General features: G+C 41.4%; 1 protein-coding gene across 10 annotated transcripts in view; it reads right to left on the bottom strand.

The window, feature by feature from the left end:
• The window catches only part of Nfia (nuclear factor I A), a 527,054-nt gene that overhangs the window by 18,287 nt on the left and 481,020 nt on the right, over nt 1-27,747 (bottom strand). For 8 of the 10 annotated variants that reach the window (XM_051188198.1, XM_051188194.1, XM_051188195.1 and 5 more), the window contains one exon: nt 11,123-11,214. The exons of the other annotated variants lie outside the window; for them this stretch is intronic. In XM_051188198.1, coding sequence (XP_051044155.1) covers nt 11,123-11,214 — 92 coding nt within the window. The remainder of the gene's footprint in view (nt 1-11,122; nt 11,215-27,747) is intronic. 10 annotated transcript variants of the gene reach the window in all.

Genomic DNA, 27,747 nt, shown 5'->3' with positions numbered 1-27,747 from the left:
GGATCAGGAGGAGAATCAGGATCACCACAGTCACACGATAAAATCAATTCAGATCTGCCTCCTCCCAAAGCCTGTGTTTTCTTGACTCTCTCTTCCTGGGAAGGAGAAAACTCAAGACCATATGTCTTCATACATAATGCCTGCAAATTCCATGGCCAGTGGGGATCACACCAAGTAAGGCTGAGGAACCTTCATGCTGAAAGCCCTCTGTGCCCTTTGCAAGTCCTAATATTCCACAGAATGAAGTTCAAGTGTTTCTCCACAAGATTCAGGTACATGCTCATTCATAACTAGATGCTCCCCAGATCCAGGCATATGTTCATTCATAACTAGACCCTCTCCAGATCCAGGTACATGCTCATCCATGACCAGGGCCTGGTTTAAACTCTAGCCTCACTGTCGAGCATTCTCAGACTAACTTTATTTGACAGAAGAAGGTAGTATTCTCTACTCACATGCAAAGGCATGTTCTTCTACCATGGATGTTTCTCATACCACTCCCTCCCCCAACACACAACATTTTCCCTCCAGAGTTTTTTGAGCTTTTCCTGATTTTCCATTCCAATGATAGATCACAAATGTTCTCATGGTGTGAATTATCAGACCTTACTGTAATTTGCATACTTCCCCACTAGAGGTTGGTAGGCTCAGTAGGGCAGGGATTAGATTACATACACCCATAGCCTTCTTCTTAGCTCTCTATAGTATGAGGAATACAGTAGGTGCCCAAAAAATCCTGATTTCCCCCACCTCCTAAAGATTTATTACTTAGGTAACAAATGGGAGAGATGAGCTGGGAAGCCAGGTGCTCTGACTCCTGCTTTCCCAATATATACAAGACTGATTTATGGTTGGCTTCATCACTGGACCTTCCTATAACATTGTCCTTCTATTTCCCCCTCCATACATGCAAACACACATGACCAGGCATCTTTCCCCCTCCATACATGCAAACACACATGACCAGGCATCAGCAGATGGGGGGCTACTCTCAGGGGCAAAGGCTGTAGGTCACGAGAACTGGCCATGAGTTCTTCCATTTTTCAAGGCAACAGGAGGCAAGATGCCTACCCAGCTTGTCCTGAGCACTTTCTGCATCAGCCAAGGCAGCACCACAAGTACCAGAGTTTGTTTCTACTCATGTCCAGACTTGGGAGAAGGAGGGCCACACACACAGGCAAGGACCAGTAGTGCTATTCCTGTACCAACACCAATATAGCGATATTGGAAGTCACAAGCCCCTGTGACTCAGGAGAGCATGGAAAATATTAGGGCAACAATAACCCACTTTGGCTCTGTTACAAGGAAGCACTGTGAGGCCTTTAGCCAAGTCCTCATGAAGATAGTAGGGAGCCTGTGCTGATGACTGTGCTTCAGTGGTCAGGCCATATTGTGAGGCATACCTCCAGAAGACAGCTCAACGATGACAGCATTTTCCTTTATCTTTAGCACAAGCTTAGGAGGGCCTGAGGAGACAGAAGAGTCAGCAGCAGTCAGCTGCTCTTTGGAGAGTCTCACTTTAGGCTCTCATTGGCTTGGAACTATGTGTCCTTTGGACCGCCAAAGTCTTGGACCCATTAGCAGCCCTGGGAAGGGCCCTGGCCAGACAACACCTGGCTACTCAATCATTCCCTTATGTGGACAGTCATCACTTAAGAGTGCAGGAGCCCTTTGTGGAGGCGGCTGCTGGTCGGGGCCTTTCCCTGAAAAGGCTGAATGAACTGTGAGAACCCACTGTGCTGACTTCTCTTGGAGTTCACATGCTGCCGGGAGGGTGATGGGCTCGGCTTCCTGTTCTCTGAGCTCTGTTGACTCAGGCTCAGCAGAGGCCAGGACTGTTCTTCTACAGAGGAAGCACCTGGCTCAAGGTCTGGTTGCTGGGTGAACCTCGGAGGCACGGGAGGGCACTGTGTACAGAACCTCATGAGCTGAACCACACGCTCTCTATACAGCTTTCTCAGAGTCCATTCTGACACAGGGAGAGGTGTCCTACCCCAGGGAACTGTCCGGTCTACTTCCTGGACCTCAAACAGCGGCTGAGAAGTGATGACACTACTCTCTCTCATTCTCTCATTGTCTCTCCCTGTCTTTGTGTTTCTGTCCCTTGTCTGTCTCACATACACACTCACACTAAAATTTTCCTTGACACATGGGGAGGGAATATAGGGCAAAACTGTATGAAAACCAGTATTAAGAGAGAAAGAGAAGAGGTAACAGAGAAGTGAAAAGGTACATGAGACTTCTCAGAGAGTGGGAAAATGGTGTGTGGTAGATGCTGTCAACAGTTGGACCATGATGCACCGCTTCTTTCATGGACTTGGTTTTATTTAGATATAAGGAATGAGCAATATTGGGTAATGGGTCAAGATTCAAGCCAGTCAATACAATCTTATGCTAGCTTTCCCAACACCTAAATATTGAACTAAAATGGGGCTCAGTTTCAGCTAATGAGAGCTATGTAGAAATCTGGTAGCCAGGCACAAAGGTGGAGTGTGGCCCCTTTCACTGCCATTGCTGGGATGGTGGAGAATGATATAGGGATGATGTCTGGAGCTGCGGCAGCCACTCTGGAATTGGTGTACCAAACATGAAGACAGAAAGACAACATATTAAGGATGACAGAGCAGACTTTTAGAAAGCATCTGGGTTCCAAAGCAGCTGTAGCAATAACAACCACTCATAGTTTTCTTGTCTTTTCAGAAAAATAACCTTGATTAGCTCAAGTAATACTTAACTGGATTTCTTCCTAGTAAGTAGATACTATTATTGATTTCATTAAATAGATGTGAAAGCTGAATTTCAACAGGGAACATTTATTTGAACACGGCCATTATGTGAAATCAGGCCACTCCCATTCCACAGCTAATGGCTTTATGCCTCTTCTACTGAGAAGTCAGATTAGAGTGTTAAGGACATGTCCCTTATCCTAGAACCTCCACTGAAGGAGGGAGGCAATTGCTCTTCTATGCAAACTCTCAACCAAGTGTCTCTACCTCTTGCCTGCTCTCTATACCCTACTTCTTCCTCTGCCAGTCACTGATAGGGAATTGCAAAACTGAACGTGGGGTGGGGTTAAACAAAACTGGAAATAGTAAATAAGACATCTTTGGATGTGCAAGGACCAGAAATAAATTAAAAATCAAGCGAGTAATGAATCTGAGGTGTTTGGGCAGCACTGGCCCATGCTTCATTGCAGGACCTCGCTGAAGGCTTGGATATGGTGCAATGTGTACTCTGTACCATGCATCTTCACACTGCAGTACCAACAAATGCTGCCTCAATGATCTCAGCTCCAAGTGGGATTATTGCAGGTTATGAATTGTATTGTTTTTTATTAATCATGCAAAGCTTTCTGCTCTTACAGAAACATAATGATTTCATTACGGGAAAACAAAGACTTTAAATATTTTCCTACCATTCTTCCAACTGTCAGCATGTTAGAATCAGATTAGTATATCTTTGGGTTATCTTGGAATATTTAATTAAAACTTTTTTTTGTGTGTTGTTGACTTGAGTTTCATAAAACATTTGTTAAATGAGCTTTGGTTTGTATATGAACAGACTTTCCAACAATTTTTGAAAGTCCCCAAACAGATTTCTGCCATTTTGTTAATGGATATTTATTAGAAGTGATATTCCCAGCGTTGATAATTTTAAAAATCAAAATACTGATCGACTCTGAAAAATGTTGAAGATCATCCACATCTGCAGTATCGGATAAATGATCACATCCATTTCATTAATATGCAAATTTGCTATAGTCCTTAGTAAATTATAAATCATATGTATACCGAGAATTACTTTAAAATAACTTCCTTTATGATTTACTGTAAGCAAATGTTTGACTTGAACACAGTTTTAAGTACCTATAAACCTGAGGTCATGCAAAACCTGCCTGTGTGGAAAAGAGCGAGTGGAAGGGAGAAGGGAAGCTCAAGAAAGCACTGCTCTGCAAGGCAGTCTCTCTCCTCAGCTGTCCTCTGCTTTTCCATGACCCCCAACTTAACAAACATCATATCTTTAATGTTTTCTCTTCTTCCTCCATAGCTTAATATCCCCCCACTCCGAAATTACTTCACAGTCTTTTCTTTCTCCATTGCTGCTGACTTTAAAGCAATGTTGGAGAAAAAAGGCAGCAATGTTTATCACACATTGACCTTGTAAGAGTGCATGGCCCACACCATAATTCTAAGAATAGTTATCAAGTTGAATCAACTAAGATTCTCCCACCATCTTTATATTTTGGAGACAGGTGCCACACCATTTCTAAAATGCTGGATTTGTGGGCATATATCTAGTTCTGAAAAAGCAAAGGTTCCATTGGCTGAACCATTTTTAAAGGGAGTCACATGGCTTGCCAGGGAGTCAGCTGATGAGAATATGTGCCCATGCAATATGACATGACAAAGGCTCCTCTGAGTCCTTGCTGAATAGGACACATGGCTTTTTGCACTTGCCCTACAACTTTTGGTGATGTGGTTTGGGAAAGCCGCTTTCCCCTCTTTAAATCAGTTTACTATGTTTTTAAATTGTAGGATAGGATTAACTACAATATATCTTTTATAAGGGATGTTTTTAGGATCAAATGAATACACACACACATTCCTGCACACATATATACTTATGCCATGCAACACATATACACACACACACACACACACTCACACACACACTCACACACACACACACACACACACACACACACACACACACACACACACACCATAATCTCAGAGAAGAAACCAGGCCATAAAAATAGAATTACTGTGGAAAAAGAGAGAAAGCACATGGTACTTGACTCCTAAGTGATGTAACAAATTCCTAGTCAAGACCTGAGATCAAAGTAACTTGCAGTTTACGGAGGCTGGTCTTGGGATAGAGACTGCTTATTCTTACAACAGCCCACACTGCAGACAGCACTTTTTCATAGGCAGACTGAAAAACACATACAGACTAGGAGCGGGCTGAGGCAGGTCTTCAGAATGGCCAATTTCAGCATCCATTTCCACTGGACCTAGAAAGTGTGAGGCTGACCTCAAATCAGCTTAGGAGAAAACAGTCTGTATAGTTTCACTGCACACAACTAGGAGCAGAGATGGTATCTGAGAAAGACTAGTTAGGAAGAAACCGAATGAAGCCTTGGCTTCTTCAGTACCTTGGAGCCAGTTCACTCTTTCTTTAGTTTGTCAAGTCGCGACAGCTGTAGAACTGTAAGGTTTATAGGCCCTAAACTTGGAGCTATGGAGTGGTTGATACAGAGTACCAACTTGGCCAGTAAGTAACTTCTATAAGTCAGGAGCACAAGCAAGAGATCTAATCTGCTGTTCCTCTTTAGTCAGCTGAAGGAATTGCTCAAATCCACCTGGAGGGTGGGGCAGGATGGGAAAGAACAGAGGGCTTTGTTACTCCATTAGAGAAATCAGAGTTCTTTTGTACGCTCAGCTAAGACTTAGTTTAACTACTGTGCTTTACTTCTCTTTCCATGGCCAGGAAGTCACGTGGGGTGAGTGGGAGGGAGGAAGGGAGCTCATGGGAATGTGCTCACAGAGCTTGGTGCTATGTGAGGATACAATACCTGGAGCAAATATTTCTCAGAAAGGATGGGGAGGGCTTTCCTGGCTGGTATGTTTCTGGCAGGAAAGGATTCTAGTTGTGTCTTCCTGGTCTGGAGAAGGAAGAGTTTCATGCTTCCTTTCTTAGGATGGTCTCAAATTTTATCTGTCACCTGAGTGACAAAAATTAAAAGGGGTGTGTGTGTGTGTGTGCGTGCGCGCGTGGGTGTGTTGTTTATCTTTAGGTATAATATACAAGGACCTTATTATCATTAGACAAGGTCAGAAAAACAACCCAGTTTCCCCTGTCCCTTGTACTCTTTGGAATAGTCTTATAGCCATTCTGTGATGATGAAACCTCTCAAGCCTAATCATTATGGTTCTTATTCTTTTCCTCTGAGATAGGCTCTTTTATAGCACAGTTTAGTCTAGAACTCTCTATGTAGCCTAAGCTAGCCTTAAACGTATTATCCTCCTGTCTTACTGCCACAAGTTCTGGGATTATAGCTGTGTGTCACGATGCCTAGCCACACTGCATTATTAATGTAGTGCTATTGCTTCTTTATGTCTGCTTCTTCTACTCTGCTCTTTAGATCTCCAGGAAAGTTGGCATTCCTTGCATTTGGTAGGTGTTAAGGAATATAATAAGCAGTTAAACAAACATTAAAGTGGTTGAAATTGTAAAGAGTTTTTAGATTGCTTAAGTTGTGGTTAGGAACTTAGCCAGGCCTCAGAAACATGACACCAAGATCTGGTGTGGACTGAAAACCCTCTTCACATCTCTATGCTGCACTGTCTTTGTGGATGCCTACCCAAGGTGGCAGAGTGGGTGCCAGGGGCAATAGGTAAGGCAATGTGTGTCATTGACATGGACCACCCTGTAGAAACTTTTCTGGATGAATGACCATGAGTCTCAGACATAGACTGTGAACTCGAGGCCAAGCTGGTCACATTGTAGGCAGTGTGAGGGGTAAGGCAACTAAGATTTATTTGGCAGAAATTTCAACCAATTGGAACCAACGCTGGGGCAGTCTCCTAGGGTTTAGGTAGCATTTCAGACGCCACACCTCTGTTGATGCAGAATGCTGACAGGTCTGGTGGTAGAGAGAAAATTCTTGCTTTTAATACTGTTAGCATTCACTTTTCATTGTAAAGAATTCATCTTCATCAGAGTTCTGTAGGTTAAACATTGGTTTTTTTTTTTATTTGAACAGTCAGATTAAACTAGAACCTGAATTAATATGCATTCTCTGCTCAGTCTGCCTGTATGAGAACTGGTATTCCTGGTTGTGAAAGTGTGAAATGTGAATGTGTTTAGAGGTCAGATTAGATCAGAAGATGTAGTTACAATGATCTCCAGCTTTCCAGCTTTCTATCTGAAGAGTGGCAGGTTCTGTATCATTCAGAGCTGAGTGGGGCACACCACCACAACAAGACTAAATGCTCATGGACTTTTCCATGAGTTAGCATCAACTATCATGGGGAGATCCTGAAAGGAAGAGCTTTGGGGTGACATGAGATATAGTTTCTCACAACAGGTAGGCTTTCCATAGGCTACAGGGAGCTGGCCACATCTCCTGGTGAGAGCAGTTATAATGTATGGAGGAGTAAGGTGAGGGCCAGATTACAGAAGAGGAAGCAAGGAAAGGAGCCAGTTGGAAGTAGAGGACCCATCGCTTGGACTTGGCAGAATGTCCAGCCAGAGTCAGAAGTCAGGTGTGATGTACAGGGCCACTGGATGGAGTGTGAATGGAAATGGGCTCCCATAACTGTAAGAGGGATGCATTTATTCTTCAACAGCAGGAGGACTCTCTAGAGAAAAACAAAAAACAAAAACAAAAAAAACAAAAAACAAAAACAAAAACAAAAACAAACAAACAAACAACAACAACAAAAAAAAAACCAGACTGGCAGTGAAGGAGGGGGACAACAGCTGCCAATTATCCATGCTTTCGTTCCCCACCAATCACTGCCGATGATGCATAGGTGTAATAAAAACCAATGTTCAATTTTTCCAATTTACATGGAAAGAAGGTCATAATACTTTGTTACCTAGAAGAAACCGCAGGTTACTAAACAGTGGACATAATCCAATCTTATTTTTGCAATATACTTGAATGTATAGAAACAGCCAGGGTGGATTGTTATAGAAACATTAACAGTAGGACTACAAGTGATTTTTATTATTTTTCTCATCTGTATTTCCCACAATTAACATACACCATGACTGAATAAGACAAAGTCACCATTTAAAAATAGATTTTATCTTTTGGTGATGGGCTTATGCAACTTAACATAATGTTATCTAGATTCATCCATATTGTGTCAAGTATCAGGATGCCCTTCATTTTTAACAATGACAACTATTTAATTGTATGTATAAAAACTGTATTTTAAGATAGATGTTTTCAAAGCAATTATGCAACTTTCAAACTCACCAGGAAAATCGGTGAATATGAAAGTATGGGAAAATCAGCAAATAAATAGAAGAATTACCCTCTGTAGCATGGCATAAGGAATGCCAAGAGATTTCTACTAGGAATTGGGTTTTGAGGGAAAGAAGGACCATTTCATCTCACTTCCGTTTAGGAATTTAGTGCTGGATTCTTCTGTTTTGTTCTAAGACAGGGTCTCATTATCCATCCTGGGCTGTTCTGGAACTTTTCAATCTTCCTGCCTCAGCCTCCCAAGTGCTGGATTACAGGCATGGGTTTACCATCTTGGTGCTTCTGCATTACATCAAACATCTGTCTGGATTACTCCAACTTTTACTCATGCAGAGACAGAGAAAGTCAAACATCTGTCTGAGGGTTCCAACTTTACTGGTTCAGAGAGCAAACTTCTGATTGCCTTGGAAGATTTTTCCTAAATTTCAACTAATACCAATTTTTAGGCCTTTCAGCAAAGCTATCTAATGACAACCACACATTTGCTTAGTTAGGAAGTGAAGAATCTGTGAGTGTTCAAATTACATTGTTAAAAATCTTACAAATGAAGACCTGTGGCTCAGGGTTATTAGAACAGCTACTTGGGAGACTGAGGCAGGAGATCATGGCCCGAGTGAGTTCAGGGCCAACCTACGCAATTCACGGAGAACCTGTTTCAAAAGTTTGTGAAAAGTAAAAGCAAGGCTTGGGATCAAATGGTAGATCCTAGCATCTGCGAGGTAATTGAATGCTTGGCCCATAGGGAGTGACACTATTAAGAGGCGTGGTCTTGTTGGAGTAGGCGTGGCCATGTTGGAGGAAGTATGTCACTGTGGGGGCGGGCTTTGAGGTCTCCTGTGCTCAAGTTGCAGCCTGTGTGGCACACACACTCCTTATATTGCCTGCAGATTAAGATGTAGAACTCTCAGCTACTTCTCCAGCACCATATCTGCCGGCATGCCACAATGTCCCACTATGATGATAATGGATTGAACCTCTGAAATTTTAAGCCAGGCCCAATTAAATGTTTTCCTTTATAAGAGTTGCTGTGGTCATGTTGTCTCTTCACAGAAATGAAACCCTAACTAAGATACACACACACACACACACACACACACACACACACACACACACACATCCTGTAAGAAAATAACTTTCAAGTAATGACTTTTTACAAGAAAGCTGTATTTAAGGTCTATTGTTACTTACCATCTACATCTAATACTAACTTGAAACAGTTTATTCTTAAAATGTTAACATATACCATAAAATAGAAATATTTGCTGTACATAAATTTTATTTTAAGTCATAAGACTAGGTAGTTATATAAAGGGTGGAAAAAGACAATTCCAGTTATATGGTTTCTCATGAGATAATTAGGAATGGCTTTCTTCAAGCCAAAAGTGACAGGTGTCACTGTGGTAAGAAACATTTAAGCTATTGTCCTCACAATGCCAAATATTTAATGGAAAACAAAAAGGAATTCAGTTCTAGAAGCCAATACTGGACCTACATGACATCATTCATCCAGATGCGTGAAAAATCTGGATTGTTAAGAATTGAAGTTTTGTGGTCAACAACATCAAGAAGACTCAGTCTTTGTGTTAAACAAGGCACTTAGGAAACAAAGTAATACAGGAAAGAAACACATTTTCATTATAGAGAGATAAATCAAAGGAACACATACAGTTTGGATGATGTGAATTAGTTTGTATAAACTATCATGCAAAATACAAACAAGATACTTCAAAGTTGCAGTTTTCAGGTTCTCAATGAATCAAACTGAGTATTCCCAAGCTTTGAAAACCACAAAACAACCATCCAACAGAACTGGAGGAGGCCCGCTGGCTTACCCTTCCCTGAGCCAGAACATTGAAGTCCAAAGCACAAAGCTAAACCATCTTCTAAGATAGATATTCTCAGGCAGTGGTACAACTTCAAACCACCAGCAAAGCATACTTGAGGCGTGAGAAAAATAAGTGGGAGAATTTCATGGGAATTTACCCAATGGGCTTTTAATCTCAGGCACCATTGTGCAAGGCAGGTTTGGAAGACACAGCAGATGTGGGAGACACAAGAGGAGAGAGGTCCCTCTTCTCAGGCCCTCCCTTTTGGGCTTAGTACTGAACTTTCTGGGATGCTGTTTCAGGTTGAGAGGAGGGAGAAGCAGCACTGTGGATAAGCACAGTAAGGAAGAGCCCTGTAAGAAGGGGTAGGATTCAGGAAGCACCTGACTGTACTTATAAACTAGGCGGCTGACATCACACAGCTGAGCACATGCCCAGACCACAGGGAGAAATTTTCAAACCATGCTAAGAAGCTCAGGGACGAAATAACTTCTTAGAGTCAATTAGGAAAGTGCATAGTTATATTCTAGTTAGGAAATGGAAGAGTAGTTTATTCTTCAGACTTGGGCCTGGTTCTATTTCACAAAAGTCTACACATAAACCTTGGGACAGAAGTCACTTCAAACATGTGTAAAGAGCTCTTCTTAGTCTACACAAATCCAACTTTCTCTTATGCTCAGCCAGCTCTGGGTATTCTGTCTCTACTCTTAAACAGCCACCTCAATATGACTTTCTGCTTAGCCCCTCCCACTCACAACACCTTGCCTCCCAGTAGCCAGCAATGACCTCCGTGGAACCAGCATCAGTAACTTAATAAAGAGCTTAGAAACCCTTTGTCCCCACCCACCCTCTTTCCTTTTAGAAAGTTTACCAGTTTCCTGGGGCAATAAAATGAGAGGAGTGGCTGGTCTCCCTCCCCACATGTGCTCTGATACCATGGAAACCAGGTTCCATGGGGCGCACGTCTGTCTGCTTATAGCTAGACAGCCATGGCTGCCTCAAAGAGGGAATACACACAGTCTAGCCTAGCAACCTTAACTTGCCATGGCAAACGCAGTCTGGCCCAGAAACCCCCATCGCCTACCCCAATATCATAAGCAAAGATCCCAGGGACATTGTCTATGGTTCCAGAGAACACAGAAAAAACATGACTACTGGGCTCGGAGGCATGGGGTCAGGAGGAAAGGAACTGAAGGGTAGCTGGCGCATGTGGCCTGGGGTGTCCCAAGACACATTAAACTGCACTTGATAAATCAAACAAGCTGCACCACATACAGAAAAGATGAGAGCGGCCCACCTGTGTCTGTTGAGGGATATTTACAAAGCTTGGATCCCGTGGTCCAACACTGACGAATCGGTTTGCGGGGGAGGTGCTGGGTGTCGAGTAGGCTGTGAAGGGAAGGGACACATGCGTTCAGGAAGCAGCACGAGATTGCACACACAAACAACACCAAAACACACAGTCTCTGAGCCTATGCAGCTGATTAATGCAAACACTGGAGCTAGCAAAGGATCTGGCTAGCAAAGGGAGGGGTGGGCAGGGATTGGTTCCCAGGGACCGCTAAGGTTAAATGACATGAAATTGGTGCTCAGAGGAGATATTTTCCCCTCCAATCATCCAAATTAGAACATGCAGGACATTTGCAAAGTGTACTTTATATGTTAAACACGAGCTCTGGGGTAGAGATAGGCACCCTGGTCTTAGCGACAGGGAGAAAGGAATGAAATAGGAAACGGAGGGGCACAGTTCATTTTATAGCCATGCTTTCTCAACTGCTACACTTGGACCAGTCACAAACCACTTCTGGGACTCCACAGCTGGAGGTGGAAGAGGGGTCTTAGGAAGGAATGAAGGAGGTTTCCAGGAAGGACGTGAAAGCCCAGCTAGGGCAAGCAGCCTTTATAGGCCCAGCGGAGTGTCTAGAACCCTTAGGATGCCACCTGTACTGAAAACCTCCACGTTGCCACTTTTCCTTCCTAGGACCTTTCTGCAGGGCACAAACTGAGCTCTCTTCAGGACTGTGGTTATCACATTAGAGTTCACTATCCTCACTATGCATGCGAGGTTTGCTGTTTTAATGTTTTTGAGCTTCTTTGACGTAGAAAAGAAAGTCAGGGACTTTTTGTGAGCTCCAAGGCCAAATGCAACTTTAGGTGTTCCACAAATTCACTTTACCACAAACTCCAAGATTTAGTTCACATTCTTTGTTTGTTCTAGAATCTTTAGATTGTTATTTAATTATAACTTTTATTTGTTTTTAATTCTCTGTGTGTGTGTGTGTGTGGGAGAGAGAGGGAGAGGGAGAGAAGGAGAGAGAGAGGGAGAGAGAGAGAAGGAGAGAGAGAATATACATATATGGAAATCCCAGGAGTTGAAGTTCCAGGTGGTGGGTGGTTTGTCAACTGCCTGACATGGGTGCTGGAGATGAAGCCAGGGTCTTCTGTAAGAGGACCTATTTCTACTTCTGAGCTAGCTGTGATTTCTAAATTTAAAAGCAAATTTTTAAAACTAACTCTAGATATATTTCATCTAAGGGGGAAAAAAGACTTCCTAGTTTCTGCCAGGCCAATTCATTTCTTGTTCCCAGTCTTAAAGACATCCAGGGATGTAATTACTACCAATTTGGGCCCAAGTCCTGTTGGTTATGCTGGTAAGAGATGAGCCATTCAGACAGGTCTATGATGGTCACATTAGCTGAGACACAGTTAAAGTGCTGAACGCAGGAGGAACCCCAGAGCCCTCTGAGGTAGGGATAGGATTGTTCAAGCAGCCTTCATTCAATACTTGTTTTACATAGAAGGATGAGGATGGGTTGTGTCATACTGCCCAATAATTGGAATCTGGACCAACTTCTAACCAGGCAAGTTTGAGCTGACAGCTAGTTCTACATTCAGCTTGAGTTACTTGTGCTTCTTAGCCTATGACTTTGCTTTGATATTTTCTAGGGAATATACTTTATATGGAAAATATGGATTATAGTAGTTACCTGGCAGTATAGTTACCAGTTTCAAGAATACAGAAAGGATGGGAAAGAGAGACAAGAAGGAAGCTAGCATTGAAATGACTTTTCATTTGTGAATAGGTAGGTGGCTTGCACAGGTACAGAAGTGTATAGAGGGGTGTCTGGATTCTGAAGCTATGTGAATCATACTGTACTATAGTGGGAACCCTTAGTCTGATGGTCCTGGTGAAACAGTGTGCAATGCACAGCTATTTAGCAAAGGCACACAGCAGATTTTCTTATAACACTTTTGACATACTGGTAACTTCCCAAACAAGCACACTAACTGACCTCAGCATACATGTTGGGGTATGTATGTGGGTTTTGATACACTGATCACCAGAAACTGGCTTAGTTTGGAAAGACTGTTGTAGTATGTCCCATCACCTATTTTTGCTTGACTTAAATATTGACATTATTACTTTTAACTTGTTTTATATGCCCATGAGCCAAATTAGAATGTGCAGGATATTTGCAAAATGTATTCTGTATGTTAAACATGTGCTCTGGGGTAGAGAGAGATGTAGTTTTTTTTTTTTAAAAACTCTTTGAGGGCCCACCATCCAGATCCCAAATAGATACACAGAGACATATTTTTACTTATGAATGCCTGGCCTTAGCATGTCTTGTTTCTAGCCTGCTTTTTAAACTTAAATTATCCCATTTCTCTTTATGGTTTGCCTCTGGGCTTTTTATCTTTCTCTATTTAATACATCATTCTTTCATTCTTACTTCTTGGCTGTCTGTGTGGCTGTGTGGCTGGGTGGCTGGCCCTGGCACCCTCTTCTCCTGCTCCTTTTCTCAATCCTCTCTCTTCTTCCAAGCCTACCTTTCTCCTTCTATTTATTCTGTCTGGCAGTACCTCCTATTTCTCTTTCCTGCCAACCTATTGGACATTTAGCTCTTTATTAGACCAATCAGGTATTTCAGGCAGGCAAAGTAACACAGCTTTGCAGAGTTAAAAAAACACAACATAAAAGAATGCAACACATCTTTGGATCATTAAACAAATATTTTACAGCATAAATGAATGTAGCGCATCTTAAACTAATATTCCACAACATAGATATACCCTAGTCTTAGTGACAGGGAGAAAGGAATGAGGTAGGACATCATTTCTTTGAATGAAGTAAATGAACTTAGTATACAAACAACTTTGCTACTCAGAATTACCAGGAAAGGAATAGTTGTTTATTTCCCTTTCTTTAGACAAATCACAATCTAGTTTTCAGGACAACTCAGAAGGCTTTTCATGTTCTAATGTTCTAACGGGCTACTCATATGCTAGAGTTTAATCTGCTTATTAAAAAAAAAAAAAAGACAGTGGTGGTGTGTGTGTGGAGAAAGGTGAAGGTGGCAGTGTGTATTTACCCTAAGGAGTTTGGATGTCAAATCTGTAGTTTAGTACCTAGGAAACATGAGTCTACAGAAAGGTAGCTTCTGGGCACACTTACATACACAGAAAAGCCAGGGAAGGAGGGAGGGAGGAGAGATTCTGATGTCTATAGAGCTATAACAGGAAGAAGCTAAACTCTAATAGGATGTTAGTTCCTGAAAAGATATGACAGAAGTTGAATTTGATTTCCTTCAATGAAACCATGGAATCAGGGACTTGTATTACTGAGCAAAACCTCAGCTGGAAGTTAAAAAATAAACATATGTCATAGCAAATCAATTATACACACACAGGCAAGAGTTTCCAAAATTAACAGAACATCATGAAAAGATGGGCGATGTGGCAATTAATGACACATAACAGTGTTACAATGCTGTTATAGCATATGCATAGCTGTCTTGATAATTTTTGCCCTATTTCATAAGACCGAAAATCAGATGCTGTGGGAAGAGCTCTGGGAAATTCTGAAATCTGGAAAACAGATATTGAGGGATTGCTGTAGACATTTTGAAGGAGAAACGACGGTTACTATTGACAGCCTTCATGACTTCTACAGGGTTCCATTTTAGCCACAGAATCTTATTTTTAAAGTCTTTGTTTAAAATAGAATTACTATGTATTTGGGGGCTTCTGAAATAAAGTGTTTGTCTTTTGTGTCCAGACCCCTTACTGACATGGCCATGTCCAATTCTCCTAACACTGTGGAAGACTGTTTCCTTAGAATCTGCCACCAGCTCTTTTTTGCACTATCTGATGACATTTCCCCCTTTATCTGGTGTATTGCTTCATATTATCCAAGAATTTTAGCTGGGCCTTTACCACATAGTCAAGTACGAAAATTAAAAATTAAAATTATAGTTGTAGTTCCCCCCCCCCACATTCTGCAGAGGTCCTCCTTTTCCTATGTGTGTCTAATCCCATACTCTTTCACAAAGGACAGGGACACTCTTGCCGTTGTAGGAACAAAGGGGCTCTGTGTGTGTGTGTGTGTGTGTGTGTGTGTGTGTGTGTGTGTGTCTGTCTGAATCAGAGGCTCCACCGACACTGCTCTTCACACCTCTACAGGCATCCCTGAGGACTTAGCTTCTAAGTCAGCAATGGGTACAGTAAATAGTTACAGATGGTGTTCTGGCCTCGTGTTTTCTTTTTTTTGAATAAGAACAAGGGGACACATGTGGATAAGCAAAGAAGCAACAGCATCTCCAGATGAGTTAGTGCTGGCTGCAGCAACCCTGACCCAGTGACACGTGCTCATGCTGCTAAGAATTTGGCAGGTATATTTTTAAACGGTGGTTTTCACTATCCTGTCCTTGGGGGGGGGGCGAGCGAGGAGGGAGGAGACTACAAAGATGTTACTGTTAGGATATCTGTATCAAAGTCAACTGATATTTCACATATGATCTCCCAAATCTGACAAATTAGCAAGCTCAATTCATGCTGCTTCTTTGGAACTAGGTAGATGGTTTTAAGGTTTAGTTTAGCAACTGAAATGCGATATGAAAGGGGAAAATGAAGAAAGTCTGGGTTTCTGTGAGATGACTGGGTTTCTGTATGACTGCAAATTAGGATTGGTCTGCATCCAGAGCCTCTCCAAGGAAACTGAATGGTGGGGTTTCCTCGGGGCTGAGCTGCTTGCTGGTGGTGGCTGGGGACAAATAAGCACAAGGGTGGGATCCTTTGGCAGGAAAAAATAATGCAAGAGATCAGGTGAACTTTGAGATTCTGAATTTGCTTCCAGATGCTAGAATCAACCCTTGCAGGTTGGCCCACCTGCTGGAAATTTGTGTCTTGTTTCATCAAAGACACTAACTTCATGAGAGTGGCAAATATTCTCTTTCTTCATTTGCTTAGATCCACCAAGTTTAAAGTCTGGAGTCCACCAGAGAGTTATTTTAACGTAGTCATATGTTCTCTCCCCCAAAAGATGCTTATGTGCACACTTGCCATATGCCAGACTCTGTTCTGCACACTGTTGCACACAAAGGTGACAAAGATGCTTGCTATCCTCAGATGTCAGCATCTACTGAGGGAATGAAAGTTTAGAAAACGACTATGAGAGTCTCAAAGTAATACAGATAATCTGTGGGCCGTTAAAAGACAGTGATGTGCTGTAAGAGGAAAAGGAAGAAGTTTTAGAAGAGATGGAGATGGCTTTTGAGATGTGTGTGAGGGAGTGGGGTTGACAGCTTCCTGGAAACAGGGCATCCCAGAGGAGGTAGCATGAGCTGGGGAGGGAGGATGCAACCTCAAAATGATGTTTTGTCATTTGCAAAGAGAAGGCTGATTTTGAAGGGTTGGAAACCTGAATGTTTGAAAAATGCAGGGGAAGAGGTCTGTGAAGTTAATTTTCCTTTAAAAGGAAGAAATAAGTTATAGAATAAACAAAGAATATATTTTGGTTCCTAGCACAACAGTCAGATGAGACCCCACTTGGGACCTTATCCTTCTTGTCTCGCACAACAGTGCATAGCTCTCACATTCTCTTGTTTTCTGAAACTCACTTTGGGCTTTTCCTCAAAACGTTAGTTTCATTCAAAAGACCCTTGTGTTTTACAACTTCTCCAGGGAATGTGCTAGTTACTGGAACAAGGGTAACCAAAGCAAGTTCAGAAATACAAACTTAAATGCAATATTAACAATTGATTCTCAGCAACACTGGACCATGAAGGAGGTTGATAAGCTGTAAATTAAAACACCTCATTAAATAGTGTCCAAGAATTTTAACTTCCTATCATGTTTCATAGTGTGTGTGTGTGTAATGGGGAGGGGGGGAATGGATAAGGAAAAATTAATTTTTAAGAATACTGAAACTATGAGAAAAGAGATGAGCTAATTTATAAAGGAAACCATTACTACTGAATTCATTTATGGATTTGAACAGAAGATTGCAGCAAGGACACTAGAAGATGCTGGAGGATATCAGAGCGTTCCTTAGTCAAATAAACCTATTGGTATGAGCAAGTATGCAGGACATGATTGTGTCTTATTAGTATCACATAGCTGGGAATAGAATTAGGTGTTTTAAGTCCTTTGAAAGTCAGAGATTTAGAGAGCTTCCGATGCATGGATGGGTATTGTTGGTCCTGCATATTTTTTTTGAAACCTAGAAGATAACTATTCCAAATGTCCACAATTTGGATAATCTCTGTGCAGTCGGTTGTCTCATCCTATTATCTCTGCCAATCTTTTGTCTTCACAACCAAGTTGCAACAAAGAAGCACAGCCCTCTGGGCATGAAATTAAAGACTCCTATCATGGGTAAGTTATTATAGAACAACATACCCACAAGCTTCCTTCCCAGAAGGCTAATGAATTCTAACTTTAATACATTAGCATTACTAACGTTTTCAATAACAGTGTGCACAATATGTCTGGGGCCAACAGCTCACAAAAGGCATAGAAAGAGTCAAACAGCCCGGTGGCTTTGTTCTAGGGACTTCTGGTTGTACAGAGGCTTCTCCATGCTGGCAGGGAGGTTGGAGGAACAGGTGTACAACATGTACATAGAGAGAGGGGACTGGAGGGACTTTTAGACTGAAGATGCTTGGCCTTGCATTGCTCAATGTGTGTGAAAATATGGTGCTTCCTCACACGTGTTTCCAGGACCTTTCTACTCAAACCGACCATAATTTTCTTTTTTTAAATTATCATATAATTGAAAAGGAGAAAAAGCTTTGTTTCCATTGATTTCTCATGGCTAATCTAAATTCTGCAATTGTCATTTACTTTTGTATCAACGCTGCATATTGTACAATTGACAGGACATGTTTATTGATTCAAGGAGTGTCTGTGTATGAATAGGCACAGGTAAAAGTTATATTAAACAGCACTAGGAACAGACCCTGGATTCAGCTGGGGCTTGCTAAAAAAAGAAACATAGATCAATATATTGGCCCATTCTCCCTAGAAAAGCTTCTGTAACCTCTCCGAAGGCTGTGTAACTCTGGAAACCTACTCATGGGAATTTATCTTCGGCAGACAATAAAATACTGATAAAGATTTATGCTCCAAGATGTTCATTACAGTAGTGCCCATAAGAGTTACAAACTGGAACCAGCTTACAAGGGAATGCCTAATCTGGACTGTATGGAGCTTTCTAGAGACATCTGTGTCTTCAAATAGTAACTAATGACATAACAATAAGTGTGTAATATGAAGTAAAAATCACCTTACAGGGCTGTAATATGTTATTGTGCATACCCATCTATGCATTTATGTACATAATGTTCTCAATTAGGGCTGAATTACAAACAAAATGACTGGAAAATAAGTTAAATGGCTACCTCTGAAGAGTGGGGTGGTGGGTACTTTTAGAATACCTTCTAGTGACATTTCTTTTTTTTCTTTTCACTTAGATAGGGTCTTGCTATGCAGCCCAGAATGGTCTGTAACTTGTGGTGGACTAGTGTCAGGGTCCATCACAAGTTACAGACCATCCTGGGCTGCAAAGCTCACTATGACTGGTCCTTCTAGTCATTTTTAACCTTAAGTAAAACAAGTACAAGTGAAACTTGAAAACCATAAATGTGGTGATATTTTGTTTATGATCTAACACAAAAAAAGCTTGCCTGAAGGACAGAGTGCAAATCTAGCCATACTAGTTATCATTAGAGGCCAGGCAGTGGTGGTACACACCTTTAATCTGAGCACTAGGGAGACAGAAGCAGACTGATCTCTGTGAGTTCAAGGCCACCCTGGGCTATATGAGATTGATTTCTGTCTAAAAGAGAAACAAAGCTCACACAGAGGTGATCCCATTACTTGGAGTGACACACCTTTAATCTCAACACTAAGGAGACAGAAAGGGATATGGCTTGGCAGAGAGAGGAATATAAGGTGGGAAGAGACAGGAGCTCAGGGTATTCTGAAGCAGTCTGAGGAGGCAGTCTGAGCAGCAGTTAGTCTGACTCTGAGTTTTTATTAAGACCTATTAGAACTCATGCTACACATAAATACTACTTTTTAAAATTTATTTTAAAAGGCAGTGTTATGTAGAAAATAAAGGTAGAGCTAGGAATCCTGGGTGGCATCTAGAATCTATTTGATATTTGATTGTTTTAAGACAGGGCCTCTGTGTGGAGCACAGGCTGGCTTCAAACTCACAATTCTGTTATAGCCTGTGGAGTGTTACCATGCTCAGCTTTCCTTATGTGGTTCCTACTAGAAAGATGATCTTTGCAGCCAGTTAAGCTCTCCAAATATCTGTATGTAAAGAGGTAACAATAATCCATGTTATTTACTGTACTTCCCCTTTATCTGAATGTCGAACAGGCTGCTCTCCTGACAGCACAGCCCAGAATGAGGTGTGAAAGATTTTCAGAAAGACAGTAAGTCTGTGCCTTGGGAGAAGACATTGAAAGAAAAATGTGCTATCATCTACCCTCGGCTCACTGTTCCAAAATTTGAGACCGAGGGCATTTATTACACTCACAAGAAATTTAATTTAACTTAATTTAAAAATGAACTCACACCTCTTAAGAGGTGATGTTATAATGAGACTTATCACAATTTGTAAGGGCATAAGTTGCAGAAATCTTGCAAACACTTGGGTAAAGTATCCCAAGAGGAATGTTGCTATCACTTGTTTTGTAATCCTACTTCCAGCACTGCAGCCCATGGAGGTGATGAGGCCCGAGGACCAAAATATGTGTCCAAGGATGTGCCAGGCCCTATCCCACAAGGACGGTGAAAATGGATCTCTAAATGGAAGAAGGTACTGTTAAAACTGCATTTCTTAACTGTCTTATAAACAAGGTATAGTATTTTAATTAAGAAAGTGGTACATAGATATCACATTCAATATGATCAAAACCATTCCATGTATGTCTATAAATGAAATACATGCATAAATACACACTACAAAAGGATGGGAGCAAAAGTAAAGTGATGATAGTAGTTGGTTATGAAGAACATAACTCTCTTTTTACCTTTTTCTATGTTTTTGAAGTTTCCTGCAATGCCATACATTATCTCTAAAATGAAATTCTTAAAACTCATGTGTCATCTCAAAAAGGAAAAAAGAAATAAGAAACACTGGCAAATACAGACTTAAACTGGTTACGGCTATTCACATGGATGCAGCCTTCCCTTCCATTCCCCTTTCAAGACTGCCCCTTCTCTCAATTGAACTCAGGACCTTGTGTGTATTGGACAAGAACTCTATCACTGAGCTGCCCATCCCTTCAATTCTCATCCCAACCCCTGCTCTGTGTCCTGAATTTTTTCATCTAATTCAGCACTATTTTTTCTTGAAATAATAAAAACATGTTTTTATGGGGTGTTTTAGAATGTTCAAAGAAAAATCACAGTATCATACCTGTCAACATGTTATGTGTCCTGGCTGAGTAGAAAGCACTGGGTTTTGGAGCCCAAAGACTTGTGTTTGAACACTAGCTCAGGTTCATTTTCTTCAGAGGAGATCTTACGATTCTGCCTCATAGTTACAATAACTGTACCTTATGCATTTGGAAATAACCAGTGATTGGACTTCAATAACATTTTTTCTTTTCCTTTGCAATTAGCATTTTTTAAAAAGTCATTTATGTAGTGTGTGTGTGTGTGTGTGTGTGTGTGTGTGTGCGCACACTCCCCAGCATATGTGTAGAGGTCTTAGAACAACTTGTGGGAGCTGGCTCCTTCCATTGTGTGGGGCCCACATTGTCAGGCTTTAAGGCAAGTACCCTTACCCACTGAGCTATTTTGCTGACCCCCTTTTGCAACTGAAAACATTAAAACAGATTGTATACAAAACCAAATGCTCTGGCAAACTGTTAACAAATTGAAGACAGTATGATACATCTGTATGCGGGGGATGTCTAAACAATGCTGACTGTAAGCAAAAGGTAGACCTTATCTTGAAGTCTCTCAGAAGGGGAAAATGTTACTCTTTATCGAAGATGGAGCATTTTCTTATTAGGGTGAGGGGCCAAAGGATTTGGTGTATGAGTAAGACCATGAGAAGATCATTAGGCAAATACTTTTTACCATAAAGAAATAATTATATTTTTATAAAAGAGCAAATCAAAACCTTAGTATCATTTGTTTCTATCAGAGGAGACACTCCCAATAGCTCTGAATCCTTCCTTTAGTAAGCTCAGTTACTAACTCCTATCCCTTCCTCTGAGGCAGCATTCAGTACAAGTCATACCTCTTAGGACCCTCTATCACACAGGCAGATCTTAAAGGCTATTCTGTGAGTCCAAATAAACTTGTCTACATTTACAGAGTCCCTATGCATAACAATTACACTGGTAGATGTTGGAATTATCAGTCTCCCATTATAGCTCATACTTCAATGAATACTTTAGGTATAGCTTTGCTCATATATCCAAATACATGTGTAGCTTACATTGAAGACATATGCATATGTTTATGATTTTATGCAGAAATATCAAATACTTGTGGCATAAGTGCTATATATAATTTTACACACACACACACACACACACACACACTTGTTCTATGGAGAGGCTAAACCATTTAAAGCCCCCCCAATGGCCTGGGTGGGACCTGTTATCCATAGGTATATGCTTGCCAACATCATGTTAAGATATTTTGATTTTTGCTAATCTTTAGGTATATTAGAAGCCTTTCTAATGTCTTTCCTTTCTTTCTTTATATGGCTTCTTGCATTTATTTAATTGTTGGTCTTTCTGATCCTAACTTTGAAAAGTATATATTAAGTATCTTGGTCTCTTGTCACAAATACTGAAAATATTTTCTTCATGTTATATTTAATTTGCTCTGGGTATACTTTTTGATAATTTTAGTACAGAACTTGCCTGTTTTTTTCTTTGATGGATGCTTGGTGGGTATGTATGTACATATGTAGGTGTGTATGTATGCATATATAAAATATTTTTTAGCGGCCTTCCTTTCTTAAATATTATAAACAAAACTGTACTGTGGTTTTAAAAGATGTGTAGTTAAATCTTTTAATGTATTTTTGTCTGTTTTGGTCCCGAATGAAATCTATTTTTGCGGAAGAAATATTTTTCTAGATAGCTACTCAGTCATCTTAGTATACTCTATTGAACACTGGATTCTTCTGATGTCACTCTTTCATAGGCTAAACACTTTATGTACTTGGGCCTTGTGGTAGCTTGAATAAGAATGGCTCATATACTTGAAAGCTTGGTCCACAGTTGGCAGAACTGTTTAGGAAGAATAAGGAGGTTGGCCCTTTTGGAGGGGGTCTGTCACTAGGAGTGGGATTTGTGGTTTCAAAAGTTCATGTCATTCCCAATTCTCTCTCTGTCTCTCTGTCTCTGTCTCTCTCTATCTCTCTCTCACATACACGCACTTCAGGACATAAGCTCTCAGCTCCTGTTCCAGCACCATGACTACCACCATTGATGATCATAGACTAAGCCTCTGCAACTGTAAGCAAGCCCCCAGTTAAAAGCTTTTAAAAATAAGCTGCCACGGCCATTGTCTCTTCACATCACTAAGACTGGCCTCATTAATGACCCTGTAATGCAGAAGAATATAAAGAATAGACTATAATGGAAGAACTTGGAGTGGTGGCTTATGTCTGGAATCCCTGAACTAAGGAGAAGGGGAGTGATAAAAGTTCCAGGTTAGCTTGCGCTACACTGTGAGTTCCAGACCATTCTGGGCTACATAGCAAAATGGTCTCTGTGTCTATCTGTCTCTCACTCCCACACATACATACACACATGCTGGTAACAGAAGTGATAGTAAAGATATTAAAGTTAATTTGGAAAAAGGATAAAATAAATCTTGCTCCACATCAGACATTGACTTGGGAGGGAGTAAAAATGGCAAAGAAGTCTTTGGGATTGTTCTATTTCTTGCTTATGCTGACAAGTTACAAGAATGTGGCATTATAAAAATTTACAGGACTCTATGGCAAAGAGAATTTTATGAAGTAAACATTTTAAAAACTGGAAAGGATAATATAGTCTAGCTGTCAGTTGTAGAAGAGGTGCTTTGTGAAGTGAATCCACTAACTTGGTTTTAACTTACCTATAGTCTACCATTCTCTAAAAGAGGTAGTCCTCATGCCTTCTTTCCTCTGCTAATGAGACATATTCATTCATAAGTACAGGTGACCACTAAGATCTTTTACATTTCTCCACATAGAGTTTTTACTGCCTTAGAAAGGGAAGCTTTGGGCTATTACACAGAGTTTCACGCCACAGCAAAACATAGGGACTCCAGCTTCAACGTGGCTCAGTATGAATCATATTTCCATAGCACTTGGTTGCATGGCCTTCAAAAAGTTACCTTCTCCCTTCATTTTGTCTTCTCTTTCTCCATCAGTTTACCAAGAAGCTTTCCTCCATGAGCTAATGTGAGGGGGAAAATGAGGTACCACAAGGAAAGGGATTCATAAATTGCCTGCACCCTGGTGAGAGCTCAGCTGTCTGTGATGTCCCTCTCAAGCTCAAGTGCCCCTTCCTAAGCTGCCTTGCTCATCTGGAAAGAGGGAACCTCCATTGAGACCCCCCCAACCCACCTAGCCCCCAGACTGGCCTTTGGGCAATACTTTGATTAATGATTAATGTAAGAGGGCCCAGCCCATTGTGGGTGGTACTACCTGTGGGCAAATGGTCCGAGTTAATAAGAAAGCAGGCTGCTCAAGCCATGAGGAGTAAGCCAGTAAATTGTGTTCTTCCATGGGCTCTGCTTCTGTCCTTACCTCTGGGTTCCTGCCTTAACTTCCTGCCCTGACTTCCTTCTATCATGAACTGTGATGTGGAACTGTGAGCTGAAGTAAATCCCTTCTTCTCCAAGTTGCTTTTGTTCATGGTGTTCTACCACTGCAATAGAAACCCTAACTAGGAAAGCCACTCAGTTATAGTCTGAGGAAGGAGAGAGAGAGAGAGAGAGAGAGAGAGAGAGAGAGAGAGAGAGAGAGAGAGAGAGAGAGAGAGAGAGAGAGAGAGCATGGCAGGCCCACTATCCCACCATCGGGACATTGTACTGAGCAAGGTAACCTTCACTTTCTCAATTCAGTTGCCCTGTCTATAAAATGTTGACCTCAAAGGAGTGGTAGGAAGAATAATACACATGGGTAAAGAGCTCTGTTCACCAAAGGGCACTGAACATATGCTGACTCTTAGGCTTAAACATTTCCATTCTGCTGGTAGATGATTGTTATGCTCTCCTTTATAGTGCATATTCATTTACAGAATGAAACCGATACAAGATTCATTTGAGACATAAAAATAAACAATAAATGTAACTTGCTATTATATGTTTCTATTTTAATAGAATTTTAGTTTTAAAAAAATCAGAAGTTCATAACTAAGAAGGAATAGAGGAGAAAAATGCTTATGAGATTTTTTATGCACCTTAAATTGATTTTTAATTAATTAACAAAGGAGAATATGCATATTTTATCTCCTACCATAATTTAAAAGTGTTTTCTCCTTCGCATTCTAATTCCATGTTATGATGCCAATCTTTGCTTTAGAAAAAAAAATACAGAAAATTCTATTTTTTTGTGGTATGAGCTACTCCCAAACTATATGAGGAGCTATAGAAAACTCTCTCTCTATCTCTCTCTCTTTCTTTTAATGGGGTGGGGTGGGGAATCTCATTATGTAATTATGGCTGGCTGGAACTCAATATGTAGACCAGAGTGGCCTTGAACTCACAGAGATCCACCTGCCTCTGCCTCGGTTGTACTAGGATTAAAGTCATGTGCCACCACACGAAGCCTCTTGTAAACCTCTTATATCATATTTTATGTTTGAAAAAGAGTCCTTTATTAAGAAAATGATGTACCAGGTCAAGTGGTGGTGGCACACGCCTTTAATCCCAGCACTCAGAAGGAGGTGAGGCAGGTGGAACTCTGTGAGTTCGAGGCCAGACTGGTATATAGTTCAAGTTCCAGGGCAGTCAGGGCTATTACACAGAGAAGCCATGTTTCCAAAACAAAACAAAACAAACAAACAAACAAAAAACAAAAAGAAGATGATGCACCCTTAAAAGCTCTATAACTTGCTCAGGGTTACCATTGGCTGCAAGTTTACTTCGCCTGAGCATTGGGAGGTCTAAGGGACTCAACTGTGTAGTAGAGTGTCTGTCCCTCACTCAGAATGGCTTCTCCTGCTGTCTTCCTGTGTTCATCTTTTCCGGAGTTCAGGCTAAACACCCTACAGGCCATTTCTGATTTCTCTCCTTCTCAGCCCTCTTCAGATGCCCCTGCAAAGCTTATTAACTCTATCTTTAGAACATTCTTGGAGTCCAAGAGCTTCTCACAGCCTCTACTCACCCTTACTCCAGGTCAGCGCATGGCCAACTCTCATCTGGGTGACTGCCATAGCTCCCCCACCATACTCTGCCCAGTCCTGCGTCCTCAATTCTATCTACTGGTCCCTAGCTTTCAGTTGTCCCTATCTTTTGTTGTCTTGGGTTTCCACTCCCACCAGGATGAAAGTTCTTATCTGTTTCATTTACCTTGGTACTGTCTAGAATGGGGGCTGGCACATAAAAGACACCTATTACATCCACCGTGTCCTGCTTTTGGTCCTCTGCTGGCAACCTATTTCAACAAAGCCCTCCACAATTTTCTCCTAACATCTGGGCTTTAGGAGGCCTTCTTCTGCTCACAGTCTCACTTGCAGGAAATGTTCAAGTCCTGACCCTGGTTTACAAGCTTCCCAAGGCCCTACTACATCCTCATAACCTCTCTAACTTTGCCTCTGGTCTTCTCTTCCTCACTGTCCTCACCTTGCTCACTCACGCCAGGCTGCTTTAGTTGGTCCTTCTACCTACCAGTCATTGGGTCCCAACCATCAGGGCCTTCCTCTGATGTCAAAGGGCTGGTAGGTCTTGCTCCCCACTTGCATGCCGTGCTACCCCCACTGCTCCTTGTGCATAGATGCTTCGTGGGTTTGAACATGTAGGGATGGATCATTGTCTTACATCACCTGCCTTTCATACATACTGTGTTGTTTGTTCTCTCTCTTCCTCTTTGGAACTTTTATCCCCTGTCTAAGTGCTAAAGCCTAGCACTTAGAAGGGTTTTTGGCATACAGCTGATGCTCAATAGCATGAATGGAGAAGAGGTTTTCTTTAGTGGGGATGGAAACCCACATCACCAGCTCATTGGTGAGCGTGGAACATGCTGTGTGAACTGCTTTCACAGCTCAAGGATCCTGGCTGTCACATTCTAAACAGTTGCACACAGTGCATATAACCAATGGTTCTGTACACATGCAGAAATGTGAAAGTTCTTTTTAATGGAAGAGCTCAACTTTCTCCTCACTCCCACTTGCCTGATTTCTAAGGGGATGGGAACAGACTTTTCCCATTAAAGTATATTTATTTTATAGGCATTTCTTCCCCCCAGATCTGCCCTGTCCATGTTTTTTTGGCCACACTGAAAAGTTTAGAATCACTGCCAGAGGCAACACATACTCTGTTCTATGCTGGCAGCCATTTGTACTTCATCATTAGATGATATTAAAAATGTTGCTTTGGCCTTTTGTATGTCGCAAAGATTGCCTATTATCCTGCTTCCTCCTGACAACCTGCTGTGAGTGGGCAGTGGAGTTAATGCTCTACCATTAGAGAGGGAGTTGAGGCCTTCCAAAAGTTGGTAACAGGGGAGACCTTTGACTTGATAACCTGTTTTCTTTGTTTTTTTTTTTTTTTTTTTTATACTGGAAGAAAAACTTATTTTATCGCAAGCAACCCAAACCCCTAAATAGAAAAGTATTTTCTATTATTCTTTGATGGACACATTATTGGGATGCTGAATATTGTATTTAACACTCTGCCTGACACCTCCTCCTGCTGCACAGCCTGCCTGATGCCTCCTGCTGCTGCAGCTGAGCTCCAGTTAGCTGCTAAGGATAAACAGATCAAACCATCCTGCAATTTTAGTTTCTAAGAAAGCACGTGATTTTTTTAAAAAAAGTGTCATTTTCCCCTTAGCTTTTCATCCATTAGTAATACTAGTTTTCGACCCCTTTCCCAGCTTGCTTCTGAGATATGCCAACAGCTCACAGCTAAACAGCTTCCTTCCCAGCCAATGGATACTGGTTCTCTCCTTTGCTGATAGTGCTGGACTTAACCGTTTCTTACCAAATAGGTCTATCTCTCCAGATTGCCTCTGCATCCTCGGTCTTTCTGCTGCAGGATTTATACACATCCACTTACCCAAATAAATACTAGATAATACAAAGTTGACTCTCTGATCTATGTCTAAGAGAGATGCAGGTCACTTTAGATTCACTGTCCCCAGAACCAGTTCCAGTGACTGGGATCTAAGCAGAGGAGTGTCTTTCCTCTTTGGCTCTTTCTCTCTTGTACCAAAAATACCATTAATTACAATACTGAATGTAAGAAAGCCAAGAGGCCTTCTCATTTAAATGAAAGCACTCCTCCACCTGTTCCCTTTCATTCAAATGCTATTACTGCTCTTCAAGTTCCTGGCCTTAATACTTCTCTTCCTAACTGCTCTTACTTACATATTTTTCTCGTTCCCACTTTCTTCCGAGGCACCCCCACCAGCATCACTGGGCTCTCCCTAGAGGCACTGCCACT

Source organism: Phodopus roborovskii, unplaced genomic scaffold (assembly GCF_943737965.1).
Source record: "Phodopus roborovskii unplaced genomic scaffold, PHOROB, whole genome shotgun sequence".
In the NCBI taxonomy this organism is placed as follows: Eukaryota; Metazoa; Chordata; class Mammalia; order Rodentia; family Cricetidae; genus Phodopus; species Phodopus roborovskii.
Note: the sequence above shows the minus strand (reverse complement) of the source record. Positions and strands in the feature narration are given on the sequence as shown.